The sequence below is a fragment of the Carcharodon carcharias genome, chromosome 32 (assembly GCF_017639515.1).
Source record: "Carcharodon carcharias isolate sCarCar2 chromosome 32, sCarCar2.pri, whole genome shotgun sequence".
Classification (NCBI taxonomy): domain Eukaryota; kingdom Metazoa; phylum Chordata; class Chondrichthyes; order Lamniformes; family Lamnidae; genus Carcharodon; species Carcharodon carcharias.
In genome coordinates, this window is record NC_054498.1 from 13375145 (window position 1) to 13399127 (window position 23983).

At 44.0% G+C, this 23983-nt stretch overlaps 1 protein-coding gene across 28 annotated transcripts in view; it reads left to right on the forward strand.

Annotated features, from left to right (window-relative positions):
* Nucleotides 1-23983, forward strand: part of celf6 (CUGBP Elav-like family member 6) — an 828179-nt gene that overhangs the window by 776188 nt on the left and 28008 nt on the right. For 16 of the 28 annotated variants that reach the window (XM_041178343.1, XM_041178321.1, XM_041178335.1 and 13 more), the window contains 6 exons: nt 3424-3552; nt 5173-5252; nt 14332-14475; nt 16490-16634; nt 17519-17668; nt 22239-22301. In XM_041178343.1, coding sequence (XP_041034277.1) covers nt 3424-3552; nt 5173-5252; nt 14332-14475; nt 16490-16634; nt 17519-17668; nt 22239-22301 — 711 coding nt within the window. The remainder of the gene's footprint in view (nt 1-3423; nt 3553-5172; nt 5253-14331; nt 14476-16489; nt 16635-17518; nt 17669-22238; nt 22302-23983) is intronic. The other 12 variants (XM_041178327.1, XM_041178340.1, XM_041178317.1 and 9 more) reach the window with 2 other exon arrangements.

Below are 23983 nucleotides of genomic sequence, written 5' to 3' on the forward strand. Positions count from 1 at the left end.
AACCCAACTTCCCACTCCGCCATCTAATCACCTCGCCCACCTGCCCATCCACTCATTCACCCACTCAACCCACCCATTCACTAACCCCTATTCATTCATTAAAGGTCTTGAGACTTTTAAGAATGTACTTGTATGTGGCAGCTCCTGTCATAATAAGGGGGTGCGTCCTCCTCTCTGCCCAACTCTCTTGCGTTTGTTGGACGTACATAGGAGCAGTTGCATTGCCCATTTATGCTTCAGCCGGGATAGGAAAATACAGCTGTAAAATGGGCAGTTCTGTCGAGTCAGAGAAAACTTTGCAGACAGTGGTAATGCACCCCGCATTGTCACTGACTGAAAGGTCTAAGCCAATATAGATAAACTGAATTCAATTACATTCACCACTCCATTACAATGTAAGCTTAATCCTTCAGATATATGTAATATATTTTCATCATAATTTTTTTTCTGGGTCATAAACTTAATGTAGACTGATGAAACGTCTCCTCATTATAAGGATCCGAGGTTTTGTACCACCCAGTCCCGTCAGTTTCCTAGGAGATTTCCTGGCCAAGTGCCAAAGTTTCAGCAGGAGCTGGTTCAAAGCCCCATGGATTTTCAAGGCCATTATAATTGCCCTGTTTATTTAATTTTATTTTACCACCCAGGGGATAAATGAACTCTGCGTTTTTTTTGTCAAGAGGGCTTTCATCTCATCAGCGGAACCATGGAAGTTACAGCACAGGAGGCCATTCAGCCCAGTGTGCCAACACTGGTGACAATGATTCAGTTGGAGCCATTGAATCTAACTCCATTTCGATGGTCCTTCCATATATCCTTTTTTCCTATTCAATTGTTAATGTGATTTCCTTTTAAATGATGAGTTAGTTTCTGCCTTAGAAGCCATTTCTGGTAAAACTTTTTGTGTTCCAATTAACAGTCTGTGCAATTTATCTAATCATCCCGGTCCATTCTGCCTATGGTTATCTCCAGCCTATTTTCTTTGTTATCGTTTTGTCAAACTGTGGAAACAAACTTTCACTAATACCTAATTTTGAAAATCTTCAGTAACTTCTCCAATTCGAGAGTACCCGTGCCAATTTTTGACCCTTTCTTCATAGTTATAATCTTTCATTCCTGGCTGAGTATTCATTACACTGTGGTTTTAATATTGTTTGAGCAGGTGGATGTGAAAAGCTGCAAGCCATACTCCAGTGAGACCTAGCTAAAGCTTTGTACACAATGCCTGTCTCTTTCCTTTCTGTTCAATGCCTGATATATAAAACCCATAATTTTGGGGTGGGTGGGTGTCTTTTGGCAGGGTGCATGGTGGTGATGTCACTGGACTAGTAGTCCAGAGGCCCAGGCTAATTTTCTGGGGACACAGATTGAAATTGCACTATGGCAGCTGGTGGAATTTAAATTCAAATTTGGATTTGTAAACTAGTCTTAATGATGGTGCCCTGAAAGAATCATCAATAGAAACCCATCTGGTTCACTCCTGTCTTTCAGGGAAGGAAACCTTCCATTCTTATCTGGCCTGACCTACATGTGACTCTAGATCCACAGTGATATGGTTGCCACTAACTGCCCTTTGAAATGACCCAGCAAGCCACACAGTTGAAGGGCAGTTAGAGATGGGCAACAAATGCTGGCCTTGCCAGCGACACCCACATCCCATGAAAAAAATATATTCTCGTTTGCTTTTTTAAAAAACGATATGTGTATCTGTGAAGCTCATTGTTCCTCTCTGTTAAAATTTTTACCACATCAGGTATTTTTCCTCTTGCCCCCACTTTTTCTCAATTTTACGTCTCTCTGCACTGAACTACATTCACCATCTATCTGCCCATTCTACTAACTCCACCAGGGACCTAGATTTGAATTATTAAGTCACTGGTGGTAATCATTAAAAACATTTTTGAAATGCCTGTCAAAAGATTAATCCCTTTCTTGACACCATTAACCCTCTGAACACTGGGGGCATTAACCTTCCCTGGATGTGCTCTCATTCCATAGGTCACTGACCAGTGTTTTAGCAGCTTTCCTGTCTCAATGACACTGTAACTATCTTCATTCCTCAGGCTTTTAGTTAGCCTAGAAGAGGAAATATAGGGAGGCTAGCCAAAGAAACAATCAATGAGAACTTGTATTCAATAAGACTATCTCTTTGATCCTCATTACCTCTACAACCTTGAGTTCATCCAAAGCCTGCTGCCCATATCCTAACTTGCACCAAGTCCTTTTCATTCATCCCCCCTCTATGCTCACTGATTTACACTGGCTCCCATTTGACAACGCATCAGTTTTAAAATGCTTATCCTAGTTTTCGAATTTCTCCATGGCCTCGACCCTCTCTATCTCTGTAACCTCCTCCAACCCTCCAAGTTCTCTGCACTTGTCCAATTCTGGAATCTTGCACACGTCCAATTTGCATCAGTGCACCATTGACGAGGTGCCATCAGTATCCTTGGTCATATGCTCTGGAATTCTCCTCCCTCTCTACCTCTGTGTCTACCTTTAAGATGCTCCTTAAAACCCACCTCTTTGACCAAGATTTTGGCCACCAGTTCTCATGTCTCCTTATGTGGCTCGGCGTCAAACTTTGTTTGAAAATGCTCCAGTGAAGCACCTTGGGATGTTTTGCTATGTTAAAGGTGCAATATAAATGCAAGCTGTTGTTGTTTTATGACTGCTAGAGATTCTCTGATCAGGTGAACAATTCACTATTGTTGCTAATGAAGGCAGATGCCAGAGTACTTTTTCTGATTGCAAGTGATTGGTGCTTATTTACTCAGCCAATAGCAGGTACAGCATCCAACAATCTTGCACTCAGGAAATGTAGAAAAGGACTAAATGCACCAAAGAAATCTTTTCAGTTGCTTTAATGGTGTATGTGGAGCAGGGTCCTGGCCCCCATCCTTGATTTGACAAGATATAAAATCTAAACACTGCAATGACGCATAAGGGCTACAGCAATGAGTCACACCCCAGCACTTCATCTGCAAGACAACTGCTTGTTGCAGGAGGCAGTTTGTGAACTGTGGCTCTGCACGGGGCTAACTTCTGTCAAGATATTCTGCTGAGGGATTCAGTGAAGGTGCAGGCACGAAGCAGTCCATTAACCTTTGGAAGACACTGCTGAGGAATTTCCAACACATAAACAACAGAAAGGGAGTCAGATGTCAGTTTTATTTGCACGGTTAACTCCCTCATTTTTTTTCTGGTTCCAAAGCAATCGTGTTAATCGGTAAATGGCCCATGTTCCATCCATTTTACATGTTCCCCCTCGTGTCTTGTCACAGTGGGAACTGCCAAATATGCAGCAATTGCCCTCCCCTTCCCCCTCTCTTACTTGATATTAAACAATATACTCACGGTATTTGGAAACGTGCAATGGCCATTGGTTCCTTAGAGGATTAAGATGCCCTTTCTTTGTTTCAGAAGATAGAAAGCTCTTTGTGGGTATGCTGGGGAAACAGCAAACAGAGGACGACGTCAGGAGACTATTTGAATCCTTTGGCTCGATTGAAGAGTGCACCATTCTTAGAGGCCCTGATGGAACCAGCAAAGGTTAGTTATCCCCTTCTACCTCAATCCGTTATTTTCCTTAAATTGACGGTCTCTACTGGCTGGCCAACTTAGCCTTATATACCGGCTAAAGGTTTTGCAGATTAGGTTACCGAGTTGACTTGGCAACAGTGACATGACGTTGGGTAGCTTCGTGCAATAAAATGATTGACAACTGACAGGATTGTCATTGGTTTACTAATTTTCAGATTTGCTAACCATTTCAGGAGTTATCTAGCTTAGTTATCGAACCAAGATTAGCTTTGGGTTAGCAGACACATTTAAACTGGGAATTAATTGATTAAATGATTGATTCATTATTATCCACTGTTGAGATAGTTGACTTTTCTTTTATTCATTCATGGGATGTGGGCATTGGTGGCTGGGCCAGCATTTATTGCCCATCCCTAGTTGTCCTTGAGAAGCTGGTGGTGAGCTGCCTTCTTGAACTGCTGCAGTCCATATAGTGTAGGTACACCCACAGTGCTGTTAAGGAGGAAGTTCCAGGATTTTGACCCAGTGATTATGAAGGAATGGCAATATAATTCCAAGTCAGGTTGGTGAGTAGCTTGGAGGGAACTTGTAAGTGGGGGTGTTCCCATGTATCTGCTGCCCTTGTCTTTCTAGGTGGCAGAGGCTAGGGGCAATGCATGCTACACACTACTGCCATTGTGCTCCAGTGGTGGATGGAGTGAATGTTTAAGCTGGTGGATGGAGTACCCACCAAGTGAGCTGCCTATTAGCTCATTCAGGCAAGTGGAGAGTATTCCATCCCATTCCTGTCTTGTGCCTTGCAGATGGTGGAAAGCCTTTGGGCATCTGGAGGTGAGCTACTCCCTCCAGAATACCCAGCCTCTGACCTGCTCTTTTATCAGAGTATTTATATGGCGGATCTAGATAAGCTTCTGATCAATAGTAACCCCAAGATCTTGATAATGGGTGGGGGTGGGGGGGTGTTGGTAGTTAGGGGTGTGGATTGGGGGTTGAGGGGGGGTGGTGGTGGGACAGAATTCAGCAATGGTAATGCCATTGAATGTCAAGGGGTGTTGGTCATTATCTGGCACTTGGCCAGTAAGATATATGCTTTCAATTACTCAGATGATTAAATTGATGTGGCCATTAACCAATTTGGTCCTGCTTGCTGCGTTCTTTTCTCTAGAAAACAGAAGACTGATAGACGTTGAGAAAGTGTTTCTACCTGTAGAAATGTCCAAAATCAGAGATTATAAATATAACGTAGTCACTTATAAAACCAATCTGGAGTTCAGGTGAAAAAGAGGCACAGTATCACCCTTTCAGTAGTGTAAGAATTGCGAAACTTGCTACCATATGAAGTAGCTGAGATGAATAATATAGATGCATTTAAGAGAACAAAATAGGGAGTTTTGCTGATACGATCAGATAGAGGGGTCAATAGGAGAAGGCTGTGGAGCATCGTGGTGGAATAGAGTAGTTGGGCTGAATGGCCTGTTCCTCTGCTGAAGACTCATTGTAATTCTACATAATGTTCCCACCATGTTGGAATTATGGCCTTGCACCTTTGCTGAGTGGGGCATCATGAGCAGTAATCGTACAATAAGATAATTCTCTCTGCTTTCTTGTCTCCTTCTTCTCTTCTCTCAGGGTGTGCGTTTGTAAAATATTCCTCTCATGCAGAAGCCCAAGCAGCCATTAACAGCCTGCACGGAAGCCAGACTATGCCAGTAAGTCAGACACGAAGAAACGAGCTCATGAATAATTTGTGGCTTGTTGAGTGCGCTGTGCTATGTGTAAAGACGATATTTACTTGTCTTGCATTGTCGCTGATATTAAAGCCTCCATAGCATATTTGTCTATCCTCTGCCTCATTAAAATATTGCGATGTGTGTGATATACATTTATCTGCAAAGACTCAACCTCAAACAATGTAATGCCATCTTTATTTTTCAATGCAACTTGCTGCTGGGCTGGAGATTATCATCATTAACCTCCTCCTCTCATCCACATAGAAGATTAAGTGCCACCCTTTCAGTGGCATAAAACCAGAGAGTTTAACGTACAATTACCGTTTTACTCTCGTTTCCTCAACTTTCTCTCCTCTTCTCATGGTGTCATCTCTGCATGGTAAATGTGCACTTCTGCTGGGACTGACTGGCTACCAAAGTCTCACCTAAGTGGCCGTGTTTGCAGAGAATCATAGAATGGTTACAGCACAGAAGGAGGCCATTCGGTCCGTTCTATCCATGCCAGCTCTTTGCAAGAGCAAATCAGCTAGTTCCATCCCTCAGCCCTTTCATTGTGACCCTGCAGACTTTTATTTCTTCAGTTGCTTATATAATTCCCTTTCGAAATCCACGATGGAATCCGCCTGTACCACACTCTCGGGGGGGGGGGGGTGCATTCCAGATCCTAACCAGTTGCTGTGTTAAAAAAATCTTTTCCCTCATGTCGTCATTGGTTGTTTTGCCATTCACCTTATATCAGAGCTCTCCACGAGCTTCAGTCGGGAGAGTCAACTGCACCGACCTTACCACCTAAAGAGAGAATTGTCACCTAGGCTGAGCAGTTAGGTCAGAGCAGAGGGAGTGCTACATTGTCAGAGGCATCGCCTTTCGAAGTGATGTTAAACTAAGGCCCCATCTACCTGTGTAGATGGATGTCAAAGATCCCACAGCATTTTTCAGAGAAGAGTTGGGAAGTCGTCCTGTTAGTGTGGCCAATATTTACCCCCTTAGCCAACACCACAAAAACAGATTGATCATTTTCTAGTGACTGTCTGTGAGCTTGCTGTGTGCAAATTGGCTGCTGTGTTTCATTCGTAACGCTTCAGAGGTAATTAATCGGCGATAAAGTGCCTTGGGTGATTCTGAGGTCATGAAAAGCACTGTATAAATGCAAATTCTTTCTTCCATGGGTTGTCTCCCATACTCTGATGTACACACAACTAGGAGGCAAGGTAGGCTGCTCTGTGATCTTTCTGCCAGGGTATCTGGATAATGATCAGAGTGATATATCTGGCTATTTTGCCCTAGCCCCTCGTATTTCCAGAATATCTTGTCCAATTTTAGAACTTAAAGTGTCAGCCTGACTAAGACCAGCTAACTCAACACAGGCCACAGATCAAACTGTAACTTTTCTGGTTTGCATGGGTTCCATGCTGGGCAGAACTTCACCAATTTCAGCTGGTACACACCTAAATGGGGCGCATTGAAAGCTTCCCACATCTTAACTCCTTGATATAGTGCCACGGGATTGTTTACATCCACTTCAAAAGGTAGTCAGAGCTTTGGTTTTAGATGTCATCAGAAATAAGGTACCCTCAACAGTGCAGCACGTCCTCAGAGCAGTACTGGAGTATCAGCCTAGATTCTGCACTCAAGTCTCTGGAATGGATCTTGAATCCACAACCTTATGAGCCATAGGCAAAAGTGGCTCCCCCTGTGCCATGAATGTTGCTGATGTTCACCATTTCACATTGTGGGCACGAGGCACAAAAACAGAAACTTACCCATGCACAACCATTGGCTAACAGCAAAGATTTTATAAAATATATGTTATAACAATTAATCCCGAAACTCAGATTATATCTTAAAACTGCTGGACATTCAGCATCGACTCCTTAATTATATTACCACCTAGTCGTCGTTCTGAAGTAGCCATTATTCTGTGCGTGTTCCAATATGAATTTGGCGAGACATCACTGTAAAATGTTAGCTAATAGAATCGTACTGCACAGAAGGAGGCCATCCTTCCCATCATGCCCGTGCTGGCTCTTGGATATTATTCTCACACTCCAGCTCTTTCTGCTCTGCAGTGATTTTTTTTTTTATCATTCCCAAATATGTCGTCAATTCCCTTTTACTATCGAATCTGCTTCCACCACCCTTTCAGGCACCGAAGAGCCTAACAACCTGCTGTACAATGCTGCTCCTCTTCGATTCATATGAGTTCATAAAATCTAACCCACACCACAAAACAAACTGCTGTGCTCTGACTAACTGCTTTGGAAGTTTGCGCACAGATTCATCAGGGCTCTGAGCTTATTTGTTGTTGAAATGCTGGGTGTCAATGGACGAAGGGAACACATGGCACAAAGTGCCTTGCATCTATGTAGTTTGGAAGCTAACACTGTACTCCCTGCGTGCAAATCTCTTGATGGTTTATCTTTAAATTAGTAGCTTTAATCCCAGGGGCTGCAAGAGCCCTCTAATTAGGATGGCTGCCTCACATCAGGTCTTGCTGTCCATATGCTACAAGGAGCAGTGGACTCGATAGCAACTCGGGCCTGTTCTGGATGTCGGGGGAGGGGGCTGTGGGGTCGGTGGGGGGGAGGGGAGAAATTAATTTCCTTGCCTATGTTGACCTTGAGGGATTCAGGTCTCTCAATTCGCACGGATTCGCCGAGGCAAACCTGAGATGGAAGGTTTTTTGAGAAGAGATTTTTTTGGCAGTGTTATTCAGTCTTGTCTCTTTACTTGCAAACTAACAATTAAACAGAGAAAATGTGTTGCCCCCTTTAAGTAATGCCACCGTAAATGAGACAGGATGGAACCAAAAAAACGCTTGCATTCATATAGCATCTCCCCCAACTTCAGGCGATTCCAAAGCACCTTACAGCCAATCACTTTTTGAAGCGTAGTCATTGGGGAGAATTTTCTCCCCGTCTTGCGGGTTGGGCGGAAGCGGACGGCCAGCCAATGGCTGCCTGCGATCGGCTGGGCGTCGCCATTTTATGTGGGCAGGCCAGTTAAGACCCGCCCAGCGTGACGTGCGCCTGGAAGCGCTCGACGCTCCCTGTGCGGGCAGAGGGAGGAGGGAGAGTCAGGGCCTCCGCGCTGTTTTATTAACAAGGCCTTAACTGGCCTTCGACAGTTCGGCAGGGGCCCAGCCGACTCCGGTACGTGCCCACCGAACTGAGGACCAGAATGACGCACGGGTGACGTCGGGACACGTGCCTGACATCACCGTGCGCCATTTTATGCGTCGGCGAGCAGGGCCCTGCACACCGGCCAGACAATTCAGGCCATTGTTATAATGTGTGGACTGAAGCTTTAGGTGGGATTTTACGGTCCCCTGCTGGTGGGTTTAAAGATGAGGCGGTTTGTATAATGCAGTATGCGGCCTGCCTGTCACCTACCCACCTGCCCCAAACTGTTGGTGGTAGAGGCATCAGGTGCCCCAAACACCCAGGAGCATATTAAGGCCCTTAAATGGCAGATTAATGGCCACTGAAGTGCCTCTTCCCATCCCTGTCGCTATTTTACTTGCGGCAGAGGTGGCCCTCATTAGGTGGTTAAATTGGCAGCTTTTATTGGGTGAGCTGGGTGTCGGGTAAGTGGGAGGAGGGGGGAGGGCGGGCATCCTATGGGGATCCCCTGTGCCCATTGCAGGCAACCCCCCTCCACAATGTCATCACCCCCCCCCCCCCCACTTCAACCCACGCAACCCTCCCCTCCCCCCCCCACAGCCTCTCAGACGCACCCCTCTTACCACCCTTGCTGGGTCCTGCCAGCTAGGCTCTGCTGATACCCTGGACTTGCTTTCAGTTCAGTCTCCAAAACACCTTCTTCATGTCTGGCATTGCTGGGACTAGACAGGTGCAGGCCAATCAGATTATTCGTCCGCTGTCTAAGGCAGGGCTTCCTGCTCAGATGAAGGTGCAAGAATTGCCCATTGCCAATTAAGGCCCCACCGAGCATGGTCCCTGTTGAGTTGTTGAGTGGCAGAGTGGGAAACCACTGATTCCAAAAAATCCTAGGGTTTAGAGTAGAGGCTCAGCATTCATCTGACAATGTCTTCCTTTTTGATTTTGATTTTATTTTTTCATTAAAGTTGTGCTGTCTGTGTCTCTGTTCTTCTGAACACATCTCTTTCCAGTGGCCAACACTGGAGCCATGGGAAGGCACAAAAATACATCTTGACCTGTGAAGGTTAAAAGGAGAAAAGACCGACAGACCCACATTTATACATTGACTTTCACTAATTCGGGACATCCCAAACTGTTTTCGGGCCGATGAAGCACTTTTGAACTGTAGCCACAATTGCAACGTAAGAAATTTGATAGCACCGCAAGCCCCCTCAAACAGCGTTATGATAACAATGACCAAGTCATCTGTTTTAGTGTTGATCGAGGGTTAAGTATCAGACAGGATAACTTGCCCCCGCTCATCTTTGGGACGGATGTAAAGTCATTGGAGAGGTTGCATAAAAGATTTACGAGAATGGTCCTAGGGGATGAGGGACTTCAATTACGTGGATAGATTGGTGAAGCTGGTGCTGCTCTCCCGAGAGAAAAGAAGGCTGAGAGGAGATTTAATAGAGGCATTCAAAATTGTGAGGGGCCTGGACAGAACAGATAGAGAGAAACTGTTCCCATTGGTGGGAGAGATGAGAACCAGAGGACACCAGTTTAAGATGAGTGGCAAAAGAACTAGAGGCAACAAGAGAAAAAAAACTTTTTTATACAGCGAGCGGTTAGGGTCTCAAATGCACTGCCTGAGAGTGTGGTGGAGGCAGGGTCAATCGTGGCTTTCAAAAGAGAATTGGATAAGCACCTGGAGAGGAAAAAATTGGATGGCTACAAGGAAAAGGCAGAGGAGTGGGACTAGCTGTCTAGAGAGAACCAGCACATAAATAACAGGATGAATGACCTCCTTCTATACTGCACCTATTCTATAATCGTACTGTACGAAAATCAAGCCATGGAACCTTTTACATCCATCTCGGTCATGTGCTAGCTTTTCCAGCATTGCCCACAACCCAAGACAAAATTAAAAGATAAAATGTGTTACATTTTCAGGACAGGAGGCAGAAAGAAGGAGATGAATTTGGGGAACTCAGGCAGATCTTGCCATACTTTATGTGAGGAACAATGGAAGATATGAGACCTATTAAAAGCCATTTTAGTCTATCTGACCAAACATAGTTCAGAAACTGAATAGCCAATTCACCATCAACTGATTGTCTCACCAAATGCCTGCCCTGCTCCCCTTCAAATTACTTATGCTACCAGCCTTCTTGAGCAGTGCATTCACCAATCTCTAGTCCTCATTTATTTTGTTACACAATATTTCATTCCATAATCTGCTATTCATGAACTATAAAATCTGCCCAATCAAAAAACAGTGAGATGTAGTAGCCTGTGGCTCTTATGGCACCTCCAGAAAGCCAGCACAGGCCCAGTAGAACTTTGGGTTCTGCTATTGTGACTCTGCTAGTTTCCTGAAGATTCAGCTCATCTCCCCCTGGAGCTAGTGCGGGAGCTGAGGGCAAATGGTGTGTGATTATATTTTCATCACTCTTTGGAAATGGTGCTGTGGAGATTTATTTACTGTTGTCCAAAATTTTAAACTGGTGGGAGAATCTATTTCCTCTTATGGAGGAACCCAGAACCAAGGGCCAGGACCTTAAAATTTGAGAATTGCTGAAAAAGGGGACATACTATCAAAGGTTTTCATCTTGCACTCATCAGGATAGATTTTTTTTAAATTATTCAAATGCTGGGCCAGTGTTTATTGCTCTTGAGAAGGTGGTGATGAGCTGCCTTCTTGAACCGCTGCAGACCATGTAGTGCAGGTACACCCACAGTGCTGTTAGAGAGGGACTTCCGGGATTTTGACCCAGTGACAGTGAAGGAACGGCCGATATATTTCCAAGTCAGGATGATGAGTAACTTGGAGGTGAACTTCCAGGTGGTGGTGTTCCCATCTATCTGTTGGCCCTGTCCTTCTAGATGGCAGTGGCCGTGGGTTTAGAAGGTGCTGTCTAAGGAGCCTTGGTGAATTCCTGTAGTGCATCTTATCATTTGTAACAAATAAATAAGCAAATAACCAACGCCTCTACCAATCAGAGTCCACTTGCCAACCAATCAGCACTCTCTTCTCAGGCAGTATAAATTGTTGTTTCCTTACAGTTGGTTTATCTTGCATAGTGGTCCTGATGAGTGCAAGGCAAAAAGATTTGATAGTATGTCTCTATCTTTCAGCAATACTGAAGTTCTGTGCTACCAAACAAAAGTTTGTAGACCTTAAAATTAGAGCCAGGGATAATGTTAGGAAGCATTTCTTCACAGAAGGTATGGTGAAAATCTGGACATCCCATCATAAAAATGTTAATGAGGCCTGGGGGGAAGTCAGGGGTGGGGGGTGGGGGGACAATTGAAAATATCAAACTGAGATTGATAATGTCAAACTGAGACTGATAAATTCATTTGGAGAATGCTAAACCAAAGTGAAATGAAAATGCAGAGCAGCAATGATCTAATTGAATGGCAGAACAAGCTAAAGGGACTAAATGACCTACTGTTGTTTCTATGAATGCATGGATTGCTGTGTGACTGATTTCTGATTTGCACTGAAGCTCAAGCCAGCTGAACTGCCATAAAAATGAATCCTTTGCTGTCTATTATCTCATAGCAGTTGTGTCCATGCAATTGTTTTATACTGATTGTATTAGAAACACTGTTTTAAAATTAGACCTGTGGCAGAGTTTTTCCCTTGACGTGAGGGATCGGCGGGGACAGGCAAGGACAGCTGGGAAGCTGCCCTCGATGGACAACACACCGTAATTTCACACTGACGGGCCAATGAAGGCCCACCCAGCGTGATATGCGGGCAACAGCGCTGAACACTGCCTGTGCGGGCAGAGGGAGGAGTGCGAGTGGGCCGAGTGCAAACTTCACACATGCGCACGAGAGAGCACTGAATAATCTCCCTGAGGCATGAAGCTGCCTCGGAGATGAAGAAGATATTGGAAAAATTAATAAAGCGCAGAAAAATGTAATGAAACATGCCCCCTCCTGTGACTGTCACATGAGCAGGGACATGTTATTAATTTAATTTTAAAACTTTTATATTTTTATTTGCTTTTGAAAACCTCATCCCGCCCGTGGATGAGGTTTCCAAAAAAATGCAAAGGCTGCTTGGCCTTTTCGCTTGCTGCCAACTGTTAGGTTCAATGGGCAGTGAAAAATTAACGACAATTGATAAGTTAATGGCTTTAATAGGCCTTTTAAATGCCGGTGGGAGCACTGCCAGTTCCTGTGCATGCCCACTGGCCAAACTATTGCGTGACTGCGCAATGACATCAGCACGCTCAGCTGATGTCATTGTGCATCATCTCACACTCGGTGGGGTCAGGAATGTGCCCGCCCACCGAGCTAAAAATTTTGGCCCCGCAGAACCTATTTAACGGGACACTGATATCACGGGAAAAAATTGCTAAACTTTATTTTATTGACCTGAATGAATGAATGAAAACAGGTACTGCAACCCTTATCAATCAATCTTATTTTCATGAACAAGTGAGGTCCACAGCCATGGCTCAATGAGTAGCACTCATGTCTCTATCTTGGTCAGACGGTTGTGGGTTCCAGAGACTTAAGTTGAAAATCTAACTTAAACACTCCAATGCAGAACTGTCAGAGTGCAGCGCTGTTGGAGACGCCTTCATTTGGCTGTGACATGAAACCAGGCCCTGTCTTCCCTCACAGATGAAAGATTTCATGGCATAAAACCAAAGGACTTCTCTTTTGGTGTCCCTCACCCAGCAGCAGGTTATCTGCTCACAAAGCATTGTCGTTTGTGAGAACTTACCCTGAGCAAATTGGCTGTCCAATTCCTACATGATAATTCCTACATTCCTACATTGGCTGTTCCGACATGTCAGCAATGATTGAACTTCAGAAAGTACTTCATTAACTGTAAAGTGCTTTGGGATATCATGAGGTCACGAAAGGCATGATGTAAATGTAATCCTTTCTTTGCCTTTAATTTTGATGCTGTGTGAATAAAAATTGTAATTATGAACATTAAAAAACAAAAGAACACAGGAGGGAAACTTGTAAAGTGAACTACTGTTGAACGTGATGGTTAAGTCCACTTATGTGGAAGTCAGAGTGGTGGTGTGGAACCCATTATCCCACCCTGGCGATCGACCAGCCCCTTTCTAACCCTAACCCCCACCCCCCCCACCCCCCCAACCCCCCCCCATCCCCCGCATCCATCCCCCAAGCACCTCTAACAGCCTAGAAGGAAAAAAACTGGGAAATAAGAGTACTGGTCCGAACTATTTTGTTTTCCCTTCTGGGAGTGCAGCACTTCCTCATTTCTCCGCTGGAGTGTTTGGACCAGATTTTGTAAATAAATCCTTGGAACAAGCCTAAAGCCCACAACCTTCTGACTCAGAGGTGAGAGCACTACCCACTGAGCCACAGCTGGAGGAGTTCATGAAAAAGACATTAACTTGTTTGTGATGGCAAGGTGCATTGACAAGAGGCCAATATCATTGATGATGTTGTGTGAATGTGCATCACAACCTTTGCCTAGTGTGTCTCTTACATCAGACTCCCTTCTGATCTAAATGGGTTCTCCCAGTGCCACTTCTTTCTGTAGGTTTAAGATTCAAATTATTCGAGTTTCACAGAGTAACAATTGCCTGATTTGCGTCAAAAATTTAAAAAAAAAACAAATGGGCAGCCTGCTCAAAAAAACCTGGCTGCAAAAATGGCCAGGTGGTGAAGCAACTTTAGAGAGGGGCATATTTCACTGCAATGTATGAAGCAATCAATTTTCAGCTACTCAAGCCTCAAAGCGCCAGTGTTCATTCTAACTGTGTGATATTCTGCAATTGATCCTCAAGTGATCAAACATTATTGCCAAAATTCAGTTTTATTAATCAAACAGGAAAAGAAAATTAGAATTCAAAGTATAATTCCGCAGCGTTGCTTCCTGTGAAGCGTACAGAAATCCAACTGGCCAGCCAAGATGTTCCTGTCCTCCTGAACATCTCTTTTCTTTCTTCCAGGGGGCATCGTCCAGTCTGGTGGTGAAGTTTGCAGACACGGACAAGGAACGCACTCTGCGACGCATGCACCAGATGGCAGGGCAGCTTGGCATCTTTAATCCGATGGCAATCCAGTTTGGTGCATATGGAGCCTACACTCAAGCGGTAGGTAACCCAGGTCCCTGCCAGCTATAATACGCAATCACCGCAGTTCACTAAATAGGGCGCTGCTGATGTGATGAGTTTATTTCGCTCCTTAAGCCAGGGACCTTACAGCACAGAATCAATGCATCTGTCAGAACAGGAGGAGGACATTCAGCCCATCACTTCCATGCCAGCCCTCTGAAAAATTTATCCATCTCATACCAACGCCTTTATGGATCCAGCTTTTACCACTCTCTGGAATTGTACTCCCTGTGCCAACAGCCCTCTGATTTTGAAGAATTCCTCCTAACCTCTCCTTTTGATCCTTTAGTGCTAAGCCTAAAGGCACACCCTTTGGGTTACCAGCTCTCAGACTAACGAACAACTTTTTTAACTTGGAAAAACCCTTTATAATTCTGAAACTTTCTATCAGAACACCTATTAACCTTCTGTTTTCTTGTGAAAATAGCCCCAGTTTCTCCAGAGCTTTTTCATGAAACAATTGATAAATTGGTAAGTGTGTTCTGAGCATCCGATATCTGGGCCAGGATTTTTCAGATGGCAGAAGTTCCCTTCCCATCATCCAAAGAGTTGACAGCAAAGGCATTGTTGCCGATGCTGCCCTGCCTTGCAGCCATCTAACCTTCCAACGACTGTTAATTGGCTGGAGGCAAGACTTCCGCCCCTCACTCAGGAGGAAGTCCCGCCTCAGAGAGCTGCCAGCCAATGGCCAGTGGTTCTCCAGTCCCAGCAGCGCCAGCAAAGCTGCAGTGGATAGAACCGGGACTGCAAGCAGTCCCCAGAGCCTAAGTAGTTCAGGACCAGGTAAATTCTGAGGGTTGGTTGAGAGACCGGAGCAGGGAAGCACCACTCGCAATGGCCAGATGTTTTAGGGGGAGCCCCCGAAGTTGAAAGGAGGCTGTTGTTGGAGGCTCTCCACCATCACCCCACCCCCCCACCCCACCCCGCACAACCTTCCCGACCAAGGCTTGAACAGGGTCACTTTTCAGGCTTCCCCTCTGCCCCTGAACTCCTCCCATCAGCCTGAAAATTGAGACTGGGCAGGATGCAGCCCTTAAGTGGTCATTAATTAGCCGCTTCAGGGCCTCAATTGGGCAAAGGCTGGGAGGGCCAGCCTGGCCTCACCTGTCCCATCGTAAAATTGCAGTGAGGTCGGGGCAGGTGAGAGCCCAGTGAGAAGGCCAGGCATGGAATTTTATCGTCCCCCCCACCCTTCCCCGCCTCCAAACCTGCCAGCGGTGAAACGAGTAACTTCTGCCCAAGGTGTGAGAAATGGTTCCGGCTATGAAGTGCTGGGCAATGCCATTTAATATTAATTATTCTGGGCTGTCAGAGTTTGAGGATCATTTCCGAATGCCAGAATGCATCAATTTTGTGATGCAGTATCTACAGGGGGTAAAAAAGTGAAGAATGTTCACCACGATTTAATAGCATCTTCATGTCTTGTTGAATTGAGGTTAGAGTCTAAGAATGAGGGATCTACTCATTCTACATTTGACAAGACAGTACATGTCCAGATCTATTGTTGCTTAAATGACCGCTGCCTTGTTTGAATTGTTTCTCCCTTGTCATTGGCCTGTGGCAGCCACTCTCCCATTCAATTTGCTTCAATCTGACCTGTCACCAAGTTGAACCCAGACAATCAAGCTCACTCTGCCCAGCTACAAATCTCTTACTTGTCAGTATCCATTGCTTCTTCACCCTCCTTGCCCTTTACTGCCTCCCTCCAGCCCAGGGAAAACATAACCCCCCTCTGATCCCTTTTCATCTCGATAGCATCTCTAGCTAAGGTGTAGCTGGATTGAGGTGGAGGTTGTCAGTGCTGAGGGGGACAGGCTGGATTCTCCTGGCCAGATGTAGAGAAGAGGTTCCTCTTGGCAGTGTCAGCATTACACCCAAGCACACTGAGTGCCACTGTTCAATATTGGGGCATATGTGTGGGCATCAGTCAAGGCGTAAGCAGCCTCCAGCGAACAAATGTTATGCGAACAGTCTTGTTTCCATTCTTTTCCAGTTGATGCAGCAGCAAGCGGCACTAATGGCAGCAGCACAGGGCACCTACTTGAATCCAATGGCAGCAATTGCAGCAGCCCAAATGCAGCAGATGGCAGCTTTCAATGTCAACGGGCTGGTAGCAACGCCAATGACACCATCATCAGGTATGTCACTGACCGTGCCACAAGCCCCCTGTAGCCCCTCAGTGGTGGGTGATTCTGATCACCCTGTCGTCCTGGACTTTTCCACCTACCCTATCTGTGCCCCTTAATATCTTGAAAACTTTGATCAGATTACCCCATAGCCTTCTAAATTCCAGGGAATGCAATCCCCTAGTTTTTGAAATCTCTCTTCACAATTTAACCCTTGGAGTCTAGGTATGATTTTGGTAAATGTACATTGCATTCTCTTCAAGGCCACTATATCCTTCCTTAGGTGTGGTGACTAGAATTGCTCACAGTAACTCCAGGTGTGGTCTAAGCAGGCTCTGTATAGCTGAAGCATGACTTCTACCATCCTTGTATTCTACAATGCCAGCGTTAAACAAACACAGGCAGGGAATTTAACATGAACAAATTAACCAGTGCTGCTGAAAGGGCAAGATTGCCTATAGAAATAGTTTGTACTGTCATCATAAATGCATTTATAAAGGTCTTGTTATGTTTCCACTACAACTAGTAAACCCCTTCAGTATTTAATTACATGTAACATTAAAGTAACACATATCTGACTTTGTTGCTTTGTTTTAATATTGTTATATTAGTTTGAAAACGTTACTCCAGATATCTCATTTGCTTGGCCTAACTCCAATTCAATGGTGCTATAGTAATCCCACTAATTGGGTGGGTTGTGGCCCTAATTTACCACCCGTAGGGGAGGCAACATGGTAACATCATCTTCCACCTTGAAACTCTATCTATAAATGGAGCCTGCAGCCTTGCAAGGAGATAAATGGCAGCCACTATAAATAAACAGCCTACACCTGCTTCAGGCTTACGCTTACATTGGTGTATTTTCTTCACAGATTGTTGTTCGTTTTCTTCTATAGGCACCAGTACACCCCCTGGCATCAATGCAGCAGCTGTACCCAGCATAGCTACCCCCATTGGAGTCAATGGGTTTAGTGCCATGCCACCACAGACCAATGGGCAACCAGCATCAGATACCATCTATGCCAATGGCATCCATCCATACCCAGGTGCGTGCTAGGAAACCAATCACACATTTGTAGACACTTGCTTTTTGGCAAAGTAGAAGGGTAAGGGGTGGGGTAAGAGGGGAGAGGGGGATGTAAAACTACAATTTTAAAGCAAGAAAAGTGCTCACTGGGTTGAAAGTAAAGTTGATTAGTTGTCAAAAACACAATTAAACCTTCCCTAATGTCTTTTGAAGCCAGACCGAAGAGCAAGTTGTGAGAGAGCGAGCAAGAGAGCAGGACTGCGCTGCAGGGTTCTCTGTCCATGAAGTGTCCATTGATAAATGAGGGTAGATGTTCCTGGTCCTGCATCTAGATGCTCTGCGTTGCCATGGGGCAGTGAAAAGACGAAAATCAGGCCATAAAGAACATATGCCTGTTGGAGTGGCCACCGACTTTCCCATCCATTTAAATGAATGATTGGCACCTTTCTGGGCATACTTACCCAATTGTCTCTGCATCCCAAATTTCCAGAATGGCCAACTGCAGGGCCAGGAAAATCCACTCCAAAACGCCTTGGATCATAAATGATGATATATCGAAGAATGTCATTGTAAGAGTGCTTTGTATAATCTTCCCATTAGCAGTGCATGTTACATCAGTGGCTGTGGTATCTCTGCATCAGAAATTTGCACCAGCAGTTTTCTCTGCTAATAGTTTGCTGCTCTGTATGGAGTTTACATTTCAAGGTCTGAGCACAGAGGACAGAGCTGCGCTTGATCCTTTTATTTTCTCTCCAAATGCAGGATGAAGAAGATGGTACACGGCAGTAACATGGGGTGGGGGGGAGGAACCAGTCTTGGGACCAGTATCGTAAGCGGAGAACCCATTTGCACTCATGACCACATGTAACATGGTAATTTTGTGAGACATAACTCCGCAGAAAGCCTCGCTGCTGATAGGTAGCAGAGACAAGACTAAACATTGGGCTCTTGTGTTATAGTCCTTGCCATTATGGGGACTCGGCATCATGCAATATTACATATAGACCAGGGGAATGATTCCCCACCCCCATTCACATAATATCCTATGATGTCAGGTTTAATTTTTTGGATGAAACACAATGTAATGTACTCTATGCATTAAAAAATAAACAAAGCTCTTCTGCATCTTAAGTGACGATAGTTGATGTGTCCCCCTGGGTGTCATTGGATCCCACTTAAACCAATTGGAGAGTAGTCATCTCACACAGTTGAGCTTGCTTCAGGCAAGATACAGTTTTCCTGAACTCTCAAACAGTGGGTGTACATACGCAAATGTGTTTGTGTTGGTTTTACTAAGATGTGTAATTTTTAATTAAGGTGGAGCAATTTTCCTTCATTATTCAAGTTTGTACTTGTTTTTCCTCTCTGTGAAGTTACCGAGTTATACTTTGCTCAGTTTAATAAGATGTGTTCATTTTCATAAACCCACTAACACAACTTAGGACTCTTCTATAATTACAATCATTGAGCGCAAAATTGCAGCGATAGAATGCAATTGTATCTCATTAAATAGAAACTATCAGTCAAATGGATTTTTAAATGGTATAATTAGACAGAATTTATTTGCTTAAAAGTAATTGAGGTTAGATGTCAGCATAGCCCGAACCTATTTTGTATCAAACAGCTGCTTTGAAGCAGAAAAGTTTTGGTCAGTCACGATTAATGGTCTATGATCTGGTCTAGTTGCTTGTCTGCTTTGATTTGCACTCATGTATTATTTTTGGAAGTAGATGGCTATGTAGATATATTAGCTGTCGAAATAATGGATGAATAAATGGATTAAATAAATAGATGAATGAATGACCAGGTAGTTAGTCGGGTTGACATAAAGCTGAATGGTTAGACTGAGAGATAGAGGAATGGGTGGATAGTTATACTGAGGAAGAAGCACATACGTGGCCAGGGAGATAAATAGAAAATGGATAGATGGACAATATTAAGAAATGACTGGTTAAATAGAATACCTAGATGAATGGTTAGATGGAAAAGTGGAAGGCTAGATTATATTGCATAGGCTAGACAGATGCGTAGATCAGATAGATAGATCAGATGGATAGATGAGCTAAATAGAAAAATAGGTATATAGAAAGCCTTGATTGAAAGCTGCTGTGCAGAATTATCTAGATAGATCAATGGATGGATGATTAGATGAATTGTCAGCCTGGATGAATTGTCAAGATAGATAAATATATTACTTTGATAATTGGACGCATGGCAAGACAGACCCTAGATAGATTTGCTGATGTATAGATGTGTGGATGGATTGCTTGATTAAAAAGAGACTACCAACTTGAAATAAATTTCTGTCTCCTAAGAAGAGCTCACTTCAAACATGTAAAGAAAAGTGATTGAGCTGCTCAACTCCTATTCCATAAAGGTTGTAAAACAAAACATGGCCAGTTATTGACAGAAAGAACAATTACTGTTATCAAACGGTACTGGGGAAAAACACCAAAATGGATTTCAATTAGAAATGCATTTATTTGACAGCAAAAAGATTGACCTGATTCAGTGAATTGATATGCTGGCACCTTATAGGAACTGACAGTCAAGTGTTGTTTAAAATATTTATTCTCCAACTTTATTAGATGTTAGAAGTCAAACACCAATCTTTCCTTTCAGTCACTCCTGTTGTCAGCAGCTGCAAAGTTTAGAGGAAAATACTGCATTTCTGCTACACTTTCCTGGCTCCCATAGTCTAGTGCCTACGTGTTCAAGGCATCTTTTTTGTGTGTAGCATTGAATGTATCCAACTGAGCTAGGTGATAGCAGTAAGACAATAAGTTAAGCATGCTGGAATGCACTGTCTGACCATAGTGTTGTGTCCTGTCTTTCAAAAGGGAATTCGATAAATACTTCAAAAGTAAAAATTTGCAGGACAGTGGGAAAAGAGCAAAGGGAGTGGACTTAATGAGATAGCCTTTTCTAAGAGCTGACACAGGTACAATGGGCTGAATGGCCTTCTTCCACGTTATATGGTTCTACAACATCCAATTCTACAACACTCAATTCTACCTAGAGACTGCCAAGGTGTATGTATATGTTCTGTATATATGTGTAATAGGCAAGATGATTAATTAAATTTTAGGTTCTTGACTTCAAGTCTGAACTCTAACCTCTAAGGATATCATTTCTGAATTCACAATGTATTTGTAGAGCACATGAGTGATCATTTGAGTGAGAGTTGAGGTTAATAAATATTTTTACTGTAAGCACATAAGGGATTGAGGTTACAGGTTTTACTGGTAGCTTTCAACTGAAATCTCATTTCAAACTGATGATTGACATGAAGGTTTTACGACCACTTGTTTTCAAAAGCCTTTAAATCCACCTCTGCCGATCATCACTATTCATCACATGTAATATTAAGCTGTGCATTTTGTGTATTGTTAAGCTATCATTCTGTGACTTTTATTCGCCTGGCACATAGTAACCAAGTTTTATTGACTCTGTTTAAATACACATTTGAATCTGAGATTACAACATCCATTGTCATTTCTTGTCGAGTTTCACCTTAAAGCATTGCAACCTTAAGGAATTGGTCTGACTTTTCATTTGATCCAATGTGTCCCACTCTATGGAATTCCATGGTGTTCCTATTGACTTGTATTCTGTGGAATTCCAGTTCATCCTTCACCCTATGGAATGCGATTCATTAAATCACTGCTGGTGCGTAGAATTCGTCAACTTGGCAATTCCTCACATCCTGTCTGCTATATCTTACACACTTTGGCCGGGGTTTTCCAGCTCTGCTGTGGTGAGACCCTCTGCGGTGGGCCAGCTAAACGTCCGTGGACTTTCGGCGGGGCCAGACTATCCTGATGGCGAGCGGAGCCGGGAAATCCCGCCCTTTGTCTTTTTGTGTAATGAAACATTTCTTTGCTTCGGAAAATCATCACAACCATCATTGCCCGGTACACAATGCAGAAGTTGTGAAAGGTTAGTTGTGCATTTAACATGACCTGGCTACCCCTCAAGTAAAGACCCAGTGAGTTCAAAGACAAGTTAACAAGTGAAGCTTGGACCAGTGCATTTGCTGCTCAGCATCAAGTCATACAGAATGAGGGGCATGCAAAGGTGCATTGGATGACTTCCATTACCCGAGGACACATGTCTTACATTGTACAAGGGAAAGCGATAAGTGAACCTATGAAAATGATGGGCAGGAAAAGACCAGTTGGCCCATCAAGCCTGCCCCACACTCATGATGGCTGGAGCATTGTGACTGGATGCATTGCAGTCTGCTGCAACCATGTAGTCTCCGCAGAGAGCCAAAGAAAGCAGGGCCAATGGAAAATGTCTCCCTGGACCCCCGATCGAAAGCAGTCCAGTGATCATGTACTAATAATATATAATATGCGTGCTTCTAGATTATGTGCTTGTACTTTGTCTTTTTGATGTTATATGCTAAACAATCTATGCCTCGGTGTGGCCTCAATCTTTCTCCTCCTCTCTCGCTCGCTCTCTCTTACCCTATGACTTGGCTCTATTCTGCCTTAAGGGGTAATTTAGTGCTTCCCCTGCTGTGTTTTACACTGACAAATCTGCCTTATTCATTCTCTGCTTTTTCCTCCTCTTTCTCTCCCCAGCACAAAGCCCAACAGTGGCCGATCCCTTACAGCAAGCTTACGCTGGCATGCAACACTATACAGGTCATTAATATTGCATTCCTAATTTTGGCCTCTTGTTTTGGAAAATGGCCTGTGTTGTCTCAGTTCTGTTTATCATTTAAAAAGTTGAATTTGGTGTCATATTAGCAAGTAACAGCTTCACATCGTAATGAGTTCACAATGTATGAGATGGGCGTGGGGGAATAGCTGCAGAAAGAAAGGGGCTGTCACCAGATTAAAGGATTTGTTTCTCTATTATACCCAGCTCGAATGAGGAAATTCCGTTCATCACACCATGAATTACTATGATCTGCACTGCCCGGAAGGGGGGTGGTAGCAATAGTAGCTTGCTAAAGAGAATTGGGATAAATATTTGAAAGAAAAATGTTTACAGGGTTGTAGGGAAAGTGCAGCGGGAGTGGGACTAAGTGGCTAGCTCTACCAAAGAGCCAGCACAGACACAATGGGCCAAATGGCTTCCTTCTGTGCTGCATCATTCTATGATTGTATCATTATATTAAGTAACAACCAGCCGGGCAGACCACAAGGTTCGATCTGTGATCTGTGCTGTGTTAGCTGAACTGAGCTCTTCATTGGGATGCCACAGTTGACATCATCTCCTCTTCCCCAGGGCAACAGACCCTCACTTGAGATTCCTGCCTGATTGTTGTTGTCCAGTGACACTGTTTGGGACACTGTGGAGGTGTAGAGTGAGGGCTGGACCAGGCACTGCTCTAGCCAAATAGGCCACTGCAGTCCAGGCTCATATATGAGCAGTGGTGTTTTGGGTGAATTGCCAGTGAGACCCCAGCTCAGAGTAAGAATCAGCTCTTTTGGGAGTGGGGATTTTTTTTTAAACTATATCTTGAGAAACAGTTGCAAGGCATTGATCTCAGGGTGACTTCACACACTGTGAAAGGAATATTTGGGTTTGCTATCCTGAGGAGACTCCATTGTTATTTACTGTTTGTAAAATAAAAAACACAAACATCCAAGGGGTCAGCCTTGCGCTGTTTTGATGGCATCGTTGTAATGACCATCGGATCACTATGAAGTTGACTTAATGTCTATCCTGCAAAATAATTATGTTATCAATTACCAGAACTTAAAGTATCTATATACTTTGTTAAATTGACAGGGTGTGAGAACATTGAAGCATTCTGGGTGGGTGGGGGAGCGGTATGGCAGCCTCTTTGTTGGGGAAATGCCTAACTTTGCAGAAAGATTGAAGGAATTTTTGACCTTCTTACATTAATGAACATTGCCAGTAGTGTGCACAAGTACTGTGACTCCCCATTTCTGTTCCATATGCTTTTGATTTTGGGTGGAGTCTTGTCAAATCACCATTTATATACTCAGCTTGCTTGGCCAATCAATTGGATCAGGACTGATCTACACTTAACTTCTGTTTACCTGCTTTTGCTCCATATCCCTTGATATCCTCACCCAATAGAAGCCTATCGATCTCAGTCTTTGATTAGCCCATAATCCTCAGCACTTTTTGGGGAGACAGTTCTAGATTTCAAGATTTCAACTACCCTCTGAGGTGTGATGGGGGATTAGTTCCTGTCCGCTTCATCTCGTTCTGAAATGCTGAGCAGTGATAATGGTTACAACTAAATCCGGACTTATAATGGAGTCAGTTCAGGCAAATGCCACAGTGTGTTGATGGTTTTTGTGTGGTAAATTTGTCAGACTGCCTACCAGGCTTGCTTCCCTCCCTA